At 41.7% G+C, this 19,186-nt stretch overlaps 1 protein-coding gene across 3 annotated transcripts in view; it reads left to right on the forward strand.

The window, feature by feature from the left end:
- LOC131446546 (A-kinase anchor protein 2) overlaps positions 1-17,634 on the forward strand; it is a 95,669-nt gene extending 78,035 nt beyond the window's left edge. The window contains exons 10-17 of one of the 3 annotated variants that reach the window (XM_058617839.1): positions 10,652-10,852; positions 11,694-12,026; positions 12,467-12,565; positions 12,655-12,756; positions 13,013-14,411; positions 14,523-14,698; positions 15,772-15,810; positions 17,467-17,634. In XM_058617839.1, the coding sequence (XP_058473822.1) occupies positions 10,652-10,852; positions 11,694-12,026; positions 12,467-12,565; positions 12,655-12,756; positions 13,013-14,411; positions 14,523-14,698; positions 15,772-15,810; positions 17,467-17,613 (2,496 nt within the window). In that variant the 3' untranslated portion in view covers positions 17,614-17,634. The remainder of the gene's footprint in view (positions 1-10,651; positions 10,853-11,693; positions 12,027-12,466; positions 12,566-12,654; positions 12,757-13,012; positions 14,412-14,522; positions 14,699-15,771; positions 15,811-17,466) is intronic. The other 2 variants (XM_058617841.1, XM_058617842.1) reach the window with 2 other exon arrangements.
- Positions 17,635-19,186: the final 1,552 nt, after the last annotated feature.

Genomic DNA, 19,186 nt, shown 5'->3' on the forward strand with positions numbered 1-19,186 from the left:
CATTGCGATAGTAAAGCACAGGGTTTTTGAAGTCCTTGAAAGCTTGTGAACTTGTAAAAACAAATACAAGGCCCTTGGAAGTTTTTGAAAATTGTCATCGAAAGTGCTTGAAGTTTGTGCAAGAAGTTCAGTTCATATTAAGGTAAATGTCTCCCTAGCTTGTTACGACGCCACCTACTGTTTCATGTGCTGCATTGCATGATGTGTGTAGACTAGGCCTAGGCTCTTACAAGTTGCCCTCCCATCTTAAGCATGTTTGGGCCTTGAATTTGAGGTCCAAGAAAGTCCTTGAAAGGCCCTTGAAATTGATATCAACCAAGGTGTGGGAACCCTGAAAGCAAGATGGCTGCAAACAAGTTGCAGTTTGACTGAAAACACAACGCAGCTTCTAGGAAATGCTTCATGTCTGATAGTGTTGCCTGACAGAGACCAAACAGAGGCAGAATAATAACATTTTCAACAACCAAAGAATCCCCAAAGGTTACCCAAGTTCCACATTAATCCAAAGATTCATTCGTTTCTATTTCCCAAACATTGACCTCAGTGAACTTCACAGCATGCTGCCAGCACCTTGTGTTTTTGTCAGTCCTGGTGGCCTTTAGTTTTTTGGTGTATTTCCAGCATTGAGGGCCATTTCCGTGGATACAAGTCAGCGCCGCTTCCTGGTTTCCTGTTTAGATGAACCTGAGTGCTCTGATAGGCTTTTATCCAATCAGTCGCTTCCTTTTTACTTTGCAGCATCATTTGTTTTACTCTCTCAAGGCGTGTCCGCTGCCCTTCTTTTTATTTTGTTGTCACCGTCTTCATCCTCCACAATGTTTTGAGAGTAAAGACTTTTGTGGCTGAAGAGTTTACAAGGATGAAGGAGTGCAAGGAAGTTGCTGCTGATTTGACTTTATAGCCTTAGCAAAAGCAATTATATACAGCTGCGTTAGCTTGGTCATTACATCAGTTACACAACTGGCAATTTTCTTGCAAACTCAGACCCTTGTTTCGTCCTCTAAAAATAGTTTCTTAAATCTTATAAATGGCACTGAAAGATGTCTCTTTTTTATGTCCAAACTGAGGCTAAAGTGACAGGTTTATCGCCTTCTTTTGGCTTGAAATGTGAATAGTTCATAATAACTCATACTTTGTTGTGGAGATTCCTCCAAACCAACATTTTTTTCCTTTCCACCCTCAGTACTGGAGCTTAAAATCCATCTGTATCGGTGCAGCCTCAGTGTGCAAAGATTTGTAGCACCTGTACACAAGTATACAATATCAAATTTTGGTCATTTTTGGGTGTAGTCAATGAATTGGAGGCTAAAAGGTCAGGTTAAAGGTACAGAACCCTTTGTACCATGCCTATTTAAAAGGGTAGTGCAGAATTTGGGTGTCTTTTCCATCCATGGCGTCTCTTTACTCTGTGGCTGTGAACAGAGCAGCGGGTCATGTGTGGTGGTTAAGTGTGTCATCTGCTGTGTTTCCATGATATAAGGCAGCTCTGGGCTTTGTTTGTTTTTTATTGACCTGACTGCATCGACCCAGTTACAGATATATTCACACAGACACATGTACATTATCAGCTGTCACACACAGTTCTTCCGTCACACATTAGTGACTCTAGAGTCATTATCTTCTCCTCCCTGTAAAACCACTCGTGCTGGGATAATGACACCAGTCTCTTTTGTGTGTTGAAATCTTCGATACAGTAATTAGGTCACTGTCCTGATTTCCTGTGACCAACTTGTCTCTCTCGCTGTCATGTGGTTGGATAATGCTATCCTGGGAGCTTCACCAAGAACTCGGAATCTGTTATTTAAACCAGACAATTGAATGGGGGAAGGGTGTGACACAGCTCACGTTTTCATTTTTTTTTTTCTTTGATCCCCTGTTGGTTTTTTTTTAATGTTACCCTGAGAAAATTACAGGACGATGTGGAGGGACAGCAGACAGGGGACACTGCTAAAAATGGGCACACGTGGCGTTTTCATGGCTTCCTCTGCAGCTACGATGTAGGATAACCCCTCTGACCTTTAGACCACCCTGCTCGTTTCCCTCACGCTGCCACCATTTCATTCAGTTTTTAGTGCAGATGCAAAGTGACTCTGTTGCTTTTACAAGTTACAGAGAAGCAGGGGCGTTGCTACTGGATAGATAGGTAGAGCAGGCACTTTTCTGGGGCCCTGAGCTGTGACAAGGCCCCCCAAGAAGGGCAACATGGAGAGTAGCACTTACAGGCGATTAGGACTCACGTCATCCTCGCAAGTTTCCTCTTCAATTGCCCTCAGTAGCTTCGTTACAAACGCCTGTGTAAGTCCACGCTTCTGACATTTCACCCGGTTCATTATTGATTAGCTGGTCACAGCTATCGGCTATTGACTAGAGCAATCTGTTCCTTCCTGGGTTTCGGCAACAAAATGTTTGGACTTAACTGTGACTGCTTCTACTCAAAATGACTCTGACGTCACTTTGAGCCTTTCTTGAATGACAAACAATAACAAACGATACAGAATTGAGTAACAAGGTGATATACACAACTCGAGATGGTTCGTATGTTGGGTTTAAATGGGTGGAGCCGTTCCTTGTTTGTCCTTTCATGGCGGCAGAATACGGCAGCCTCTATAAAGCAAAGCCTTTCTTTTAAAGCACACTTAAAGGTCAATAAAAGGAATAGAACCTTACACATTGTTCCTTTAACAAGAGACTACACTGGCATCATAGTCAGAAAGAGTCAGTAATTGACGCCTTAAGCTACAAGGTTGCAGCTAAAATTTCTGAATGTCTTCATAACTTCAAAGTAAGACTGTGGTAAGTGGAATTTTGTTATGATAAATAAACAATGTGTAGTTCAATGAGGGGGCTTTCATCTGACACCCTGTAGAGAAATAACAATTTTTTCTTTTTTCAGTTGAATTATCAGCCAAGTGACTATAAATGGCATGCAGCCCAGTGAGGTTGGAAAATCACATGACCTCTCTCAGCCAATCAGTGAAAAAGTTTAAGTTTATTTGTGTTTTTCTTGTGCTTTTTATATAAACATCTATTAGAACATGTTTTACTTTAGATGGGCAAGGAGCCATTTATGGGAACTTCATTGATCGTATACATGAAAAATGAATACTTTTAAAAATGTCACAAAAGTGAAAAAGTCTTTCAATGACTGCCCGGCAAAAAAAGAGTTATGTGTCCACCTAATATCCAGAGAAGATGATAATAATAATGCAGTTGTCTGACAAATGTCTGGTTAAGTTTTTACAATACACAAGACGCGTGAATGTAGGTAATTAAAACAGAGACGTGTTTCTGTCATTTCTGTCATTTCTGTCAAACACTGCTGTAGAGATGAGTTTTCATTTGCATTTTCAGGTTCACATAAACGCATTATTATTGATCGCACTGAATCTCGTACCTGCATTATTCATCCGCCGCTGACACAATGTCGCTAACCGCGCGTGTAAATTGGAAGGAAAGTGTTTCCACTTCCATCGCGTCTCCATGTTGTTGCATTTGTTGAGCAGTGAGAGTGAACCGTGACTCAGGTCAGCTCTGGTTTCCACCGGACTGATCCTATGACCTGACACGTGCACACACACACACACACACACACACACACGTAACCTTAGTGTGACTTTCCATCATGTGTCCTCTTAAAGCACAAATAAAAATACAGCAGGAACGAGGTCGTATTCCGTTTATGTTTTTATTAGAAGGTGAATACAACCAGAATATGAGTGACTGGAACTCCTGATGATGGCTTCATCATCTCCTCTCCTCCTTCTCTTTTTGTCACTCATCATCTCCTCATCATCTGTTCGGTTCTGACAGGAGCCGCAGGTTAAAGGAGGAAAAGAAATGGGGGCGAGACACATAGACACAAGGCTGAGGTGGAGGAGAGGGACTGGTCATACACAGGAAGGGAGGAGCGGGGAGTTACAGGGTGGATGTTTTTGGTGTGTGTGTGTTTAGGAGCGGCTCCACAGAGGGGTCTTTGTGGGTGAGGGCATCTGGACACACACACACACACACACACTCGGCCCATGACATCACAGCTTGCAGAGCAGTCGGCAGGAATGTTACTGAGAAAGGAGAGGCTTTGTGGAGGAGAGGAAAGAGACGGGAGGGGAGGAAAAGGAGGAGAAGAAGAGTAGGAAAAGGCTTGGCCGGGGGAAAAAGTCCAGCACTCCCACAATCTGGAGCAGCACAGACCGAGGGCTGGACTCAAGTGAGCTGAGTGAGAAAAACAGGCTGAAGCTTATGAAAAGAAAACACATAGTTGTTGTTGTTTTTTGGTTTTTTTAATAATTAATTTCATATTATAGGATTATAGGAGGCTCATTTTTGAGAATGACACCATGGATTTACTGATATCACAAAACCTGTAAGAGCAACAGGTGAGCACTGATCATCTTTGTGGCATTTACAAATCAATGTAACACTGATTTTATTCTGTTTTGATGAGGGGAAAAAGAGGAGCTGTAGTTTAACAGCTGTTCTGTTGCAAAACATTCAGTTTGCACTTTGTTTTTTTCAATCACGTGTTGGAAAAGCTGTAACTCCGTTCCCTATTTAGCCACAGAGGGAAACGGGAACTGGATTAACTGTAATGGAAAAAAGGAGGAAGTGTCAGAATACGACAAAGTGGTAAACAAATGTATTGTCCTGTTTGTTTTCATGAAAGTTGAGAGGCTGATGCTGACTGTGTCACTAATGTTTGACTAACTTTTGGTGATTGATGTTATTATTCTGCCTCTTTTTGGACTTTGTGAACAGAAATGATGCAACATTTCAGTGATATGTCCTGACAGAGAGAGTGTTTGTGTGTATACAGCAGCAGAGCAGAGGTGGGCGGGGACAAGAAGAGTTTATCTTGTACATTTTTTGATCAGTGTGTGTTTTCAGTCAAACCTGTTTACAGCCTTTTTTCTAGCAAAAAATGTTGACATAAAACACTTCTTTCGAGTTTGTGTCACTTTTGAGTTTAAAACATAGAGCCAGAGTGCATCAGACCATCTGAAGTAATTGCTATGTGGTTCAGCAGAGGGCACAGTGGAATTCACTTAAAAAAAAATAAGACAGTAGTCTTGTCCACGTCATGTCCAGTGATGTGTAAATGCAGAAATGTTTTTTTAACCCATATTTGAGAGGTTTCTCAAAATGTAGGTGTTTTTTATTGTGATATTTAGGTTTAGCGCATTTCTAGTGGTGATCGAAACCCAAACTAAGGACGTTATGTTGTTCTTCACACTGGGGTCAAATACTTCACAAAGCGTCACATTCTTTGCTGTAAAAATGGAGCGAACACAAGCTAACTCAAGCTTCCTCCTGAGTGGACAATTATGACACTCAAGCATGTATCTGTAAGGAATAAATCTGTAGTCATTAGCTTAGCCGTTAGCGTCAAACGAATCACAGGGATTTCGCCGAGTGACACGAGGTCTTAACACCGCTATCTGTTTCACACCTAATAGTCTCTGCTAGACTCGCTAGACACGATTGGACACTCAGTTCAATTGGGGGTTGCAACGTTCAGCCAGTCGGAGTTTGCATTCACACTTTCGCACTTTAGTGAAACAAACCAAAACCTTTTGAATAACGTATTCCCCTCCTCGCCTGAGGCGGCGCTGCGTCAAGAATTACTGGAGGAGAAGACGAGACAAACAATGAGCAAGGACAAAACATGGAGCTGCATCAAATCCCATCGCTCTTGGGTTTTCCCTCCGATTGTCCACCTGCCTCTCGAGCAGATAAACACTGTGTCAACTCGGCCAATTATCTCTTTCATCACTGTTACTCAAGCAGGCCCACACTGAAATCATGAATAAGTACACAATAGCACTGTCAGGGTTTCTGTGTGGACACGAGAGCACCGGGCTCCAGTTACTGCACAGGATCGTATTTAACCAGGAGACAGAGACGAGGGAAACGCTGACTCTGTCTGTGTGTGTGTGTGTGAGTGGACATTTATCATCAGGCTCGTATTTTTTTACATTTATCCACAGTGGGTGAGCACTTTAACAGACGACTACTGTATGACGTGGTTTTAAAGGAACGTTCGACTTGTGAAACCTGACTGATGGCGTCTCGTCAGACGTCGTATGTATTTCCAGTCTGTGAAGCATTTGTGCCGTATTTTTATTTTAGTTTATTGATGTGTCTCGAGCGCATGAATCCCCCTCAGCGTCTGTGGCGTGCAGCCAAGTGTGTACGTTTAAAGGTTGTGTGTCTGTGTGTATTTGTAATATTTGTGCATCAGAGGTTAAGTATTTCCAGATGTGATGGAAATGAATTCAGTCGGAGAACGAGACAGCAGATGGACAGAGTATTAGACAGAAACAGTCAGCTGACTCAGACAGACTCACATTTGTATTACTGAAGACTTTCTATTGACTTTATTGGCTTATTCTTCATATTGTTGACCCCATGCACACAGTTACATACCTGACCTAATTTGTGCGCCTTCCAAAGTGATGTATCTATAAAAGAAAACCTCGAGCGCAGCATAAAACGCCTCGAGATTAATCATAATGTGAGTAACTGAGCTGTATTTCCAGTTCCTTATTTCTATTTTGAATTTTTAGCTGCATTTGTTCCTTGAAACACTTGAGTTGCACTGCTTTGTGTGAAAGATGCTTAGATTTCAGCTCAGCTTTGATTAACTCTATCTACAGCTTGCATACTTATTGTTTTCCTTATGTATCTGTGTCTGACTTTCTCCAAAAAAGAAATCCATAGTGAAGCCAAATTATGGTAAAGTTCTGGTTTTAGAAGACTTTAACATCCAAGTCTGCTGCTCAGAGAATATTTTGTCCAGAGACTTTAATGAATTATTAATTGATTACTAAATGAATAGCCAACTATTTCTTTTGCAGCTCATTGAATGAGAATATTTCTGGTTTCTTTGCTTAATATAACAATGAAATCATTAAAACTGGAATATTTTGAGGAGATCGTTTAGGAAAAACATTTTGTGGATCAAACAGCTAATCAGGCTATCAAGAAAATAACCTAGAGATTAATGGATTGTGAAAATAATTTAGTTGCAGCCCCATTTTTTTCATCCTAATCTTTAAACTCAGGGTTGCTTCAGGACCTTTTCATATCAGCGGCCAAACCCTTGATCTCCTGCTCGCTCACGGCTTCTCATGAGACGTAACATCCGTGTCCAACTGTTGGTTCCAAATAATCAGTTCAATAATGAAGATCCAACCCCAACCTGAACCAAATCCTCTGATCTCACGTCTTCAACCAAACTCCAGCCAAATCTACACTGATTCTAAAAGTAAAACCTTAAAGGCCTCACGCCGGCTGCCAAGAAACGATTTACCCTCCGAACCACAGCTGATCGTGGCGAGCATGCAGGTCCACTATGTAATGTCTATGTAATGTCGTAACCCTCGACGACAACCCACAGTTGATCAAAGTGCTTTAGAAAATAAAAGCAGGACAGACAAACAGCATTAAAACACATCCATGAAACGTAAACCAAAGCATTAAAAGATATGACTAACGATGCTGTATTTCACTGTTAATGTAAATGTCCCAACCATAGACTGAAGGAGACTTGACCTTTAACCCTAACCCTGGCGTTTCAAGGGTATTCTGACTTTAACATTGAACACACACACACACACACACACGCAGCTGCACAGTTTCCTTCATCGCTTGTATTAAGTTCAGAGATTTGAGGACAGACAGGTATTCCTGGAATGTCTGTTCACCGCAGTGAGACACACACACACACACAGACATGCAGACACACACCTGCTACAATTACAAGACACACACTGATGCACAACTACAATCCCATACTCATTACCTCTGCATGTGTGTGTGTGTGTGCAGCAGAGCAGCGTTGCACATGAGACATTCCTGTCCTCTCGTACTGTTTTCCTGAGGCAGTAACAGGATATCCTCCCCCTCTGTACTGTCCTGCTGTTGGACACACACTTACACATTCCACCACATATTATTAACTTAATCGCCTTCAAACTATTTTTGATAATCCATAACTGGTAATAGCAAGTTGTCTCAATTCAGCCTCTTAAATGTGAATTTATATTCTGGGTTCTTTGTCATTTTTACGAATATATTTGGATTGTAAGGACGTTGTCATTTTGACGTTTGGACCAAACGACTAATCAATGCATTGAAAAATGAATTGTCAGATTATCCAGTGATGAAAAAAATCATTATTTTCTTTTCTAAGTCGCACACGTCAATACAAAGAAAGAATAAATTAAATGTACGTCTAAACAGGCCAGGCTATCACTGTCTCACTGGTTTGCTAATTGTTTACTTTATAAACAAGTAAATCAATAAAAAAAATAAAAAGCTGTCCCAAATTATCTTCTAAAGTCAAACAACTTCAAACCACTGTGAGAACAAAATGTAATAAACTCGAATAAATATATCAATGAGCATTGGATACTAACATACTAACTATACCATGTTCCAGTTATTATTGGAGCTAAACTTTGTAATCCTTTCTCTTTGTTTCTTTTAGTTGTTTATGGGCAACTTCATTTTATAACTTTTCTATAATAAACTTTGAACAACAATTCCACTCAATAGCACAAAATGTATTGACAACATCTAAATAGCAAGATAGACAATCGTAATAACACTAATAATAATAAGCTAAGTGAGAAGAAAATAAAGAAAATTTGATGAAAAGTCACATATTGTGTTTTTAATGTTGCGCTGCTGTAACACTTGAACTAATTGGTCTTTCACTCATTTTGTTTTCTCAACTCAGCCCTTTTTCATTTCGTCCTTAGCCGTGTTTTCTTTGTTGTTGTTAATAAGAGAAAAAAAACGAGCTGAGAGAAACTTTTTCTGAAGCCGATACAGATCTAATAAATGCTGACCTAAGAGCAGTGAAATTAAAATCTCATGGATGTTTAACTTCAGTGGACTTGAATTGCACATCTGCTGCAGCGTTTTCCCTTGAAGGGGATGCTTTTATTTTGACGTATTCGCCACATTTTAGTTTGATGAGACAGTGAAAAACGAGGGGCCTGCATGTGACTTGGAGATGGGTCAGCGAAAAATGCCCTCAGAGGAAATCTCTTTCTCTTTCTCTCAGAAGAATAAATGAAGGGATGCGTGAAGTTTAAAAGCAGGTTAAAAGGGTTTCCTCCTCGTGACTGTCTGTGTGTGTGTGTGTGTGTGTGTTTGTGTTATTCACTGAAGTGCTCCTCATTAAATCCCCTCACGCACACACACACACTAAAGCATTTCACAAAGACTGGGGTCAACAGGCAAACACACCCTCAGAGTAGACGTGTGATAAGTATAAACCAGTAAAAATGTCAGTATGTGTTAGTTAGCATTTTTGTAACTGGCATAAAACCAAACCAAATCAAAAATAGAACTTTGTGATTTGGTAACTGCGCTGTGTCAAATTGTGATTTTGTTTAGAAACCATTTGTGAATTTTTAGATGGGACACTTTGTTGCATTCTGACAACTAATTTACCTGTAATACAATCAGTAACAACAGGCTCTGTCACTAACTCAATTTTGGAAATGAATGAGACGTGTGGCCTCGAGCCAGCGACTTAATCCAGAGACTCATCTGTGAAGAGAAGATAGAACTTCTCTCACATCTTAAATGACTCTATAGCTGCATCATGTGAAGTGAAGTGATTTTTTCATTAGCCAGTGTTTTTATATATACACATATACATATTTTATATATAAGCACACTGGCTAATGAAATGAAAAAAAAAGAAAAAATATATATATATATATATATATATATATATATATATATATATATATATTTTACTTTTTTATGATGAATTCAACATATATTCAGTTGTTCATGAGCTGTCAGGAAAAAACCTGTGCATCATGTGCATCACTCCCCCTAGTGGTGGCAACCAGTCAGAACACGCCTGCTGCAGTTTCCATTTAACACACAGTGCTACTGCAATGCAGACAGATCTGTGTATGTGTGTGTGTGTGTGTGTGTACCTTTTTGGGGACCCTGTTTTTTTACACCTTTGAAGTGAGGACATTTTAGCAAAGTGGGGACATTTTTGGCTGTCACAATTAAAATGGACTCTTCAAGGGTTAGGACCTGGTTTTACAGTAAGGATAACAATTTAGTTTAGGCTAGGGTTTGGATAAGAGTCCGGGGTTAGGCATAGCTGTTATGGTTAAGTTTAAGGAATGGGGGTTGGGAATACGTTTTGTCCTCACTACTTTCTTTGTTAGAAGAAGATTTTAGCTACGCAACGTTAAGACGCTTTTTGAGTTTTGACTTGGTTTAAGAGTAAGAGTTATATTTAGGGTTTGGTTTGGGTATTTAGTAATTATCGGTAAGATTGGGTGAGGGGCAAGGGAATGTATTAAATACATTAAGTCTTCATTAAGAATGCTGTACCACGGAAGATGATTAGGGCCACATATGATTAAAAAAAACAAAAAAAACACGTCAGAATTCTCCAAATTTTGAGTTTTGATTTTAAGAAAATAAGTCAGAATTCTGACTTTAATCTGAGAAGTCAGGCTATTTTTCACTTTTGGCCCTAATTTTCTTCAGTACCGTACAAATTGTCTGCATTTATGTAGTGTGCGTGTTGAGTGAATACTAGGTTCTAAAACTGTTCAACATTCCCGCTAACATCGTTGTTAAAGTGTTTGTTTGTTTGTTGACACAGAAATCGTGGGGGGCGACCGAGGATGCCAGTGACGCAGCGCCGAGAGAGCGAGCCTTGAAGAGCGTCAGTTTCCAGGAATCGGTCAGCGTTATCACTGACACACCTGCGACCATGGAAGTGGAGAGCCAGCACATGCAACATGGCTGCCTCCGTAACCGAGGCAACAGTGAAGGCGAGACTCCGGACAGCGAAGTCGTTCAGGTACGCAGGTTGTTTTTTTTTATTCAATTATGTTATTACTACAGTGTGCCTACTTTCTAAGTCACGCATACATATATACGTATATACATATATATACGTGTATATATATGTGGGGTATTACGTACGGCTCAAGGGCAACAGCATGTGTACTCAGCACAACTCAGTATTCCCAACGGCATTTTCTGAGGAAATGCACATGCTCTAGTTTCTATTAGTTAGTTATGCTGAGTCATCATCTTCTGTCCATTTTTTATCCCTGTCTCATTTTACAGTTTTCAGCTGATTTCAGCAATTCATACATTCATCAAACTATTTATGTTAGGGTTAGGACATTCTTGTGCTACAATCGATTTTTGTTTCTCTAGGTTTTTATATATATTCAACATTTTACATTATAGGGAAATTAATTAAAGGCAAACTTTTTTTTATGCTAATCTCTGCAATATGTGTGAGCGGTCATAATTAAATAGAATTAGAATTTGAATCTAATTTGTATTTATTTGTGATTCACCCACTTCTCAACCTGCAGTTTTTTTAAAGTCTGTGATCGTATTTAGTTATTAGTATTTAGTATAACTCTAACAACAATACCAAAAAGCAAGTAAAAGGTCCCAGTCAACAAAAACAAAACAAGAATTTTTTAGGAACAAAGCAGTAATTTAATCAATTCAAGTCTGTGGCGTCTCCGACACACGTAGTTCAGTACGAGGACTCAACATTCCCAACTTTTTTCCTGGAATATGCACAAATTCTGTATTTTAACCCCTGAATCTAATAGTGGTAGGAGTTTTGTAAACATTATTGTCTATTGCAGCATTCAGATCATCTACTGTGTCTACAGGAAATACGTTATCTGGACCAGGTGTTAGACGCAGCCTCTGAGATGCCCAAAAACGGAAACTCCTCCCCGTCAGAACACACCAAACAATTCTGCATCGATGGAATCTCTCCCTCCGTCTGCGTGTCTCCGTCCTTTCCCGTCAATCACCAGCCTGTCATCCACCAGGACGACCCCGATGTCAGGACCAACGGGCACATGCAGGGGGAGGAGTCGGGCCGCGGCCGGGCGAAGTTTGAGCTGAGGGCGTTTCAGGAGGAGCGGCGGCCGGCGAAACTGTTCACCCCCGGAGAGGAGCAGCAGGTCAGGGTGACGAGGAGACGGCCTTCAGAGGAGGTAAAACCCCCACAGTCATTCATCCTCTGAAGGTCCAGTGTCTACAATCTGACTGGTTTTTATTATTACATGATTATACACTTTTATAAACATACATTTAGCTAGTGTAGTCAGTTTCTGCTAATTAACCCTACTTTAAATGTTATGTTAATTTGTTCTATAACATTATTTGAGTTCCAAAAACCACTGCCTAGACTGTATTTTCAGTACTACTAACATACTAGAAAATGAAGAAGCTAAAACCCCTGAATGGAAATGATTTTGAAAGAGACGTCGTGTTGTAATGCTGAGTAAGACATGATGCAACAACCATGACCAAAAGGTCCCATTTTTTTATCACAGATAAAGACACAGTAAGACCAGTAACTGTAAAATAAATCTAGTTACTTAGGGATCGTCTCTGATAAAAGTTCTTGTCCTGGTTTCGTTTCCTGTGACAGGTTCAGGAGCTGGAGCGCGAGCGTCAGGAGCTGATCAAAGACCAGGCGGTGAAGAAGAACCCCGGGATCGCCCAGCGCTGGTGGAACCCTCCTCAGGAGGTGGTTGCCCCATTGAACGCTTATTATTGACATTATTAGTAAATGGGACAAAACTGACTGACTTTGTTTGGTTGTTTGATTCTCTGAAGGTTCCTTTGGAGGAGCAGCTGGAAACAGATAAGCTGGAGTCGCTGAGGAAATACCAGGAGAGGAAGCAACAGAAGCAGATTCACACCTATACATACACACAGGTAACATCTACTTATACTTATATCTACTTTAAGGGTTGATTTATGGTTTACAGACACCTGATGCTAAAGAGATAAAAGCCTGAGGGTCATTTGTTGAGTCATATCCTAAATGTAAGATGGAACTATATTATTAAGAGCTTTGTATGTGAATAGGAGAACATTAAAGTCAATCTAATGAAGCTAAAACAGGAGAAATCTGTTTTCTTGTTCTGGTGTTGTTTAAAGGTCTGGTGGCTCCGTCTGTTTTTCTCTGTAGCCACAGGTGACCGGTCCACCCACAGTGGTGTCCTTGGATCCAGAGCTGAGAGAGGACGTCGTGGAGAAGCAGATCGACTTCTCCGCCGCCAGGAAGCAGTTCCTCCAAGCAGAAACCACCACCAGGAAGGACGTGGCTCCTCACATCTACTCGGCTAAACCTTTCTCCAAATCCGTAACCAGGAGCAGCCAAGTCAGCAGCGACATCATGGCCGAGACCGGAGAAAGTCACGTGACCTGGTCTGACGAAGGCATCGGAGCAGAGTTCACGTGTGCGCGAGCTGTGATGGCGATCCTGCCCGACGAGGAAGAAGGGAAGGGTCACTTCCACCTGGCCTTTCACCCAGAGGAGTCTGACTCAGGATTGGACGAGTTGTCTCTCCGCTCTCAGGACACCACGGTGTTCAGCTTGGATAATGTCTCCGACAGCGGGGCTTCGCTACCGCCAACTCCGCTACCACTGACCCCGGTGTCGCCTCCTACCCCGCAGCCCACCACGCCAGTCAACGGTCAGAGCAGCGGCAGTCCTGCAGAGGACGATCTGGAGTACCACGCCGGGGTTCTCGTCCAAAACGCCATCCAGAATGCTCTAGCTGCTCAGAACGGAGGCGGTGGCGACTGGCAGCCATCAGATTTGGATTCTTCACAGCTCAGCACTCCCGTGTCTCCATCCTCAGCTTCGACGAGCAGTCCATTACCCGCTTGTTTCACCCCAGTGTCTTCCAGTGGAACTCCAAGTCTCCAGTCGCCTGTGTCCTCCAGTCCTGCCCTGTCCAACCCGTCCCCTCAGCCTAAGGCGCACTCAGAGGATGTTTCCCAGGAGAAATCGTCAGAATCACAGGAAGCACAGATCCAGACGCCTTCTCCTCCTGCTTCTCAGCCTGTCTCACCTCCACAGAGACCCAAAAACGGAGGCCCCAGGATCAAAATCCAGTCCTCTTATGCCCGAGCGCTCGCCTCCTCGACTCCGGCTCCAGCTCCAGATCCAGCTCCAGCCTCAGCAGCTCCGGTCCCCAGGCCCACCCCGGTCTACCGTCCCCCTTCTCCGCCAAGCCCGGAGAAAAACGAGTTCAGCTACTTCAGCAAGTACTCGGAGGCGGCCGAGCTGCGGAGCACGGCAGTGGCTCCGCGAGGCCCCGAGGTGGAGGCCGCCAGCGGGCCGTTCCGCCTGCGCTCCAAGAAGCAGAGAACTCTGTCCATGATCGAGGAGGAGATCCGAGCGGCTCAGCAGAGGGAGGAGGAGCTGAAGAAGCAGCGGGAGACGCAGCCGGCCGCCGCTGTCCGACACAGTCAGGGACAGATGAGGACGGGGGTGCGGAAAACCACCATCACACCTGCAGATAAGATGAAGAGCAACAGCCTCCCAGCGAGACTCTCACTGACGACAAAGACAGCACCAGGTTAGTTTATATCAGAACTAGGAGTGACGTATCAGAGTGTCTGAGACTTCTGGTCAGATCCCTCAAAAACACAACTCTGTAACTCTGCGTGTCTTTGTGCGATTTTTACAGGAAAGATCGAGAAGATTCGACCAGCACCGCCGGTCTCACCCTCGCCGTCAGAAGGAGCCTTGTCCGACGCCGGCAGCGAGGACTCTCTCGGACGACCCAAAAACTACATGCAGACGCTCATGGAAGACTATGAATCACACAAGGTGAAGAGGAGGGAGAAGCTGGAGGACAACAGTGTGAGTATTCAAAGCTGACGACGACTCATGAACACAGACGTGGAGAAGAACTGTCTGTGTAGGCTGTAAATTGTGAGCAGGAAAATAATTAGTTATAGATATTCTTTGGGATTATTTTCATGGACCTCACAGTCATTAGAAAAACCCCACAAACCTTAAACTGCAAATGTGTAATAAACTGTTATAGCTGACAAAACACAAATTAAAGTGGAAAAACTGTCACGTCTATTGAGCTGTTTAAAGTTCCAACTACGCCTCTACGTTAAAGTGTGACGACACTCTGAGGCTCCTGGGGTTTTTGATCATCACCAGACCGTTTTCTATTCATTCCTATAAGAGATTACTTTACAGTTTTTCACGATTTTTGTTGCCCTGGTTACTCGAAAAGCAAAGAACAGTCAAATCACATGCTTTATTGTTGGATTTCCTCAAAACTGCAGGACAAAATACATGCGCAGAATAATAATTATGATAAAAAGACGAGACAGATTTACACTTTCTTCGATAGTAAATTCCCAAATATTGAAACATCTGCAATGAAAAAAAAAACATAATGAAGCTTCTCCTTTAGCTTCTGATGAAACTGTTTCTCAAAGAACAAGAGAAAAGTTAAGTGAAAGTAACTGAGTGTTGACCACAGATGATGAATCATCCACCTATGACTCACTGACATGAGCTAACACTGTACAACACCACGACCAAAGGGAAATGCCCAGACTGAAACCTGACATGAACCTAAAGGAAAGTCACACATTTGATCGAGTTTCTGAAGTGTTTTTTGAAGAGTTTGTGATGATTGGTGACATTTAATGGTGAACATTACACACATAGCAAAGCATTTATTACACTTGTACAAACATACTTACAATAATTCCTCCTAAAATGTATGTGACACACTGGACCTTTAACTTTCAAAATAAAGGTCTAAAAAAAGGACCATTTTAAATTAAATCCAGAATGGAGCTGTTGTTCTCTGTGATGTCGTTGTTGTTGTTGTTGTTGTTGTTTATCGATGATGACATCACACGTGTTGACGTCTGTGTACTGTTACTTCTCTCCTGCCGCTCGGTCAGTACGCCCGCTTGTTGCTGGCTAACGAGGTAACCACTGAGGTACCTGTTCACCTGTTCACCCGTTCACCCGTTCACCTGTCCTCTCACACACACACACACCCACACACAGACCTGGGCAAATCCCAATCAAATACACTCATGTGTTCATTCTGCACTGTGTCTATTCCACACAGCTGTAAATATCACTGTATCAACTTTACTTTTATAGAAAATAAACGTGTGGAAAAGCTTCACAATCCACAATCTCTTCACTCAATCTTCTATGTAAGAAACCAGTGCAGAAAGGACACATGTGGAAGTATGAAGTGGTCCCAGGTCTCACTGTGGGGGTGTTGTTGTTCTGCTCTGTGGTGTTGGTGCTGCATGTCCACTCACTTATGTGTGTGTGTGTGTGTGTGTGTGTGTGACCTCATGATTTCTGTCCCCGTAAACAGACTTAGGTCCCCACAACATGAGGAATACCAGGTACACAAACATGTACTGATACGACATCTGCCAAAAATGTACTAAATAGCTGTTAAATGACTTCCTTTTAAATAAAATATCACTATTTGTTTAAACGCTGCACCAGAAACAGTTCAATTTAATACAATTGTATGGTATAAAGCACCAAATTACAACTCAGTTAAGGTTGAACAATATGAGGAAAACACACTTTATATGTCAATGTTGTGGTTTTCTATGTATATATACTGCTGCACAAAGATGCTTTGACTCACTTATTGTAACCGTACATGTACAAAATCACAAAATCTTGATATTCGGGGGCTAGAAGATGAAAAGGAGGTCATTAATAAAGTAGAAGTGCAGAGGTATAAAGGCCAGACCAACAAGATCCTCAATCCAAACCCCTAAATCAGGGGTGTCAAAGATACAGCCCGTGGACCAGAACCGGCCCACCAGAGGCTCCAATCCGGCCCGCAGGATGGATTTGTAAAAAATTGAATGTCAAATACTATACTTTATTTTTCAGTTCCAGACACATGTGACTAAATGTTTGTGCCTTTATAGATCCACTGTGATCTGTGGGATGTAATGCACGTGTGTAAATGGTACATTTAGGCATAATAGTTCTGAAATTATTATTATGTTTCTCAAGAAATGTCATGTTTTGTAAAAGATATACTTTGTTGAATATAAAACAAAGGGGAAAAAAATCAGAGTTCTTGTTGTTCATAGGTTATTATGCTATTATTTTACTAGTCCGACCCACTTGAGATCAAATTATGCTGGATGTGCATTTAGCGTCCATTAGTTTCTATCACTATTTGCTGTAAAGTCAGATCTTAACACTTAAAACGCCACAGAATCCACTTCACCTTCACCCTGAATCTCCCCCGTGTGTGTGTGTGTGTGTGTGTGTGTGTGTGTGTGTGTGTGTGTGAGAATAAGGGTCTGTTTGTTTTTAAGGGCGCGTGTTTGTGTGTTTTTACTGTCAAATGGTGCAGGTGCGTTTCATTTATGGTGGTTGATTTGGACAAAAAAAGGGGAAAATTTTCTTGCAGGGTAGTTAAACCAAGCGCTCCCTCAGCGTTTGACACACACTGCATGTTTTTATTAAAGTCACCCTGGTGTGGGTCTTGGTTTTTTTGTGTGATTGTGATTGAGATGGAAAAAAAGAGCATGGGTTTAGCAAAATGAACTGACTTATTGTTTGTTTGTTTGTTCGTTTGTTTGTTTGTTTGTTTTCATCAGGTTCTGGAGGCCACGCGCGTCACGAGGAGGAAAAGTGACATGGCGCTGAGGTGGGAAGCCGGTATCTATTCTAACGAGGATGGCGTGGGAGGACAAGAGGAAGAAGATGAGGAGGAGGAAGAAGAAGAAGAAGAGGAGGAGGAGTAAACATCTCCTATTTTTTTTTTTTAGAAGAAGGCGGTAAAAAGGATTGAAGGAAGGAGAAAGAAAGGAAACAGTATTTATTTTAGGGAAAGTATTCTGACGAGCGCATCGTGGAGGAGATTTGAAGAGCGTGTTGCTAAAGACTAAAAAGCATGTGGGAGACGTTTGACGTGTTGAAGTGAGTTTGAAGAGGAAGTGATGGAAGAGACGCTCTGGAAGGTTCTTCACGAACGTTCTTATTCTGGGATGGATGAGTTTTTTAACGAGTTACTCGTCGGTTGACGCTGAATGACTGAAGTGTTCAGAGAATGTGTTTTTTACTTTGACAGGTTTGACTGAGACTGGATGATGTCGGGAATGTGTGTTATAATAAGTTTCTTTAAAGGTCCAGTGTGTAACATTTACTGTCGGACGGAATATTCTCCTCGTACGTGTGTTTGTCTTACTGTATAATTGCGTAATAATAAAAAAGAATATTGGTTTTCGTAGTTTCAGAAAAAACCTTTTAAGTACTTTAAGTAACTAATTTAGTTAGTAGTTTCCTGTCGCGTCTGGGCTAACGTCTGCGACGCCCATTTGCCGCAATCTGCCGTCTCACCAGTAGATGTCACTATTTCTCACACACTGGACCTTTAAAAACGTGTGATTTAAAGAGAAGAAAGAGAAGCGGGAAGCGTGTGATGTTTCTTTCCTTTTTTTTTCTCCGCGATTTTATCCGAAGCGTCACCGTCAGAATCGTTAAGTCCAATCAAAAGTGTCGGTTCCACAGTGGAATGGAAGAGGGTGTGCGACTTTGCCTCGGAGCCGTCTGTGGTTTGAGCGCATGATACGTATGATGTATTTTTTACCTTCTCACCTATCGTCGTATTAACTACACTTTCAGTAGCGTTTAGAAGAAAAATGAGCTGCCACGTTTGATAGCCTCTCTCTCTCTAGAAAACACGATTTTTCAGTGAGCCTCGCGTCTGTGGCTCCGTAGACTAACTGTAGGTCGTGTCTGTGTCACTTCACTCAGTGTGTAATAAAAAGGGCTGGGTCCGGGGATTTTATATTCTTTAAAAAGACAAGAAAAGAAAAGAAGAATAATCACTTATATAACTTTCCTGTGCTTTCTTGGTTCTGAGCGGTTGTTTTTTTATGTATTATACTGAGGTAGGACTGTGTATTTGATATATTATGACTATGTAACGCTGAGATTTTCTTTTTGCCATCTGTCGACTTAACCTCGCGAGCTGAGGAGAAAGTTTGGTGAGAAATATTTAAAGAAAAGAAAATTGATTGTGTGTGTGTGTGTGTGTGTGTGTGATAATCAAAACAGTCAACGGTCAACCTTAGCTCTTAAGTCTATTTAAGAAAAAAAAAAAAAAAAAAAAAACTAAAGTGACTGATAGTGTGCATGGCATTTGATTTATTTCCTAATCTAAAACAAGCACAGACAAACAGAAGACTTGTGTTTTTGTGTGCGTGTGTTTTTATACAGTATTATGAGCTTTGATGATGAGGAGGATGTGACATTTTTCCTGTGTGTGTTTATTGATGATACTGTGGACCGTCCTGATGTGGAAAACACAAAACT

This window comes from Solea solea, chromosome 19 (assembly GCF_958295425.1).
Source record: "Solea solea chromosome 19, fSolSol10.1, whole genome shotgun sequence".
Lineage (NCBI taxonomy): Eukaryota > Metazoa > Chordata > Actinopteri > Pleuronectiformes > Soleidae > Solea > Solea solea.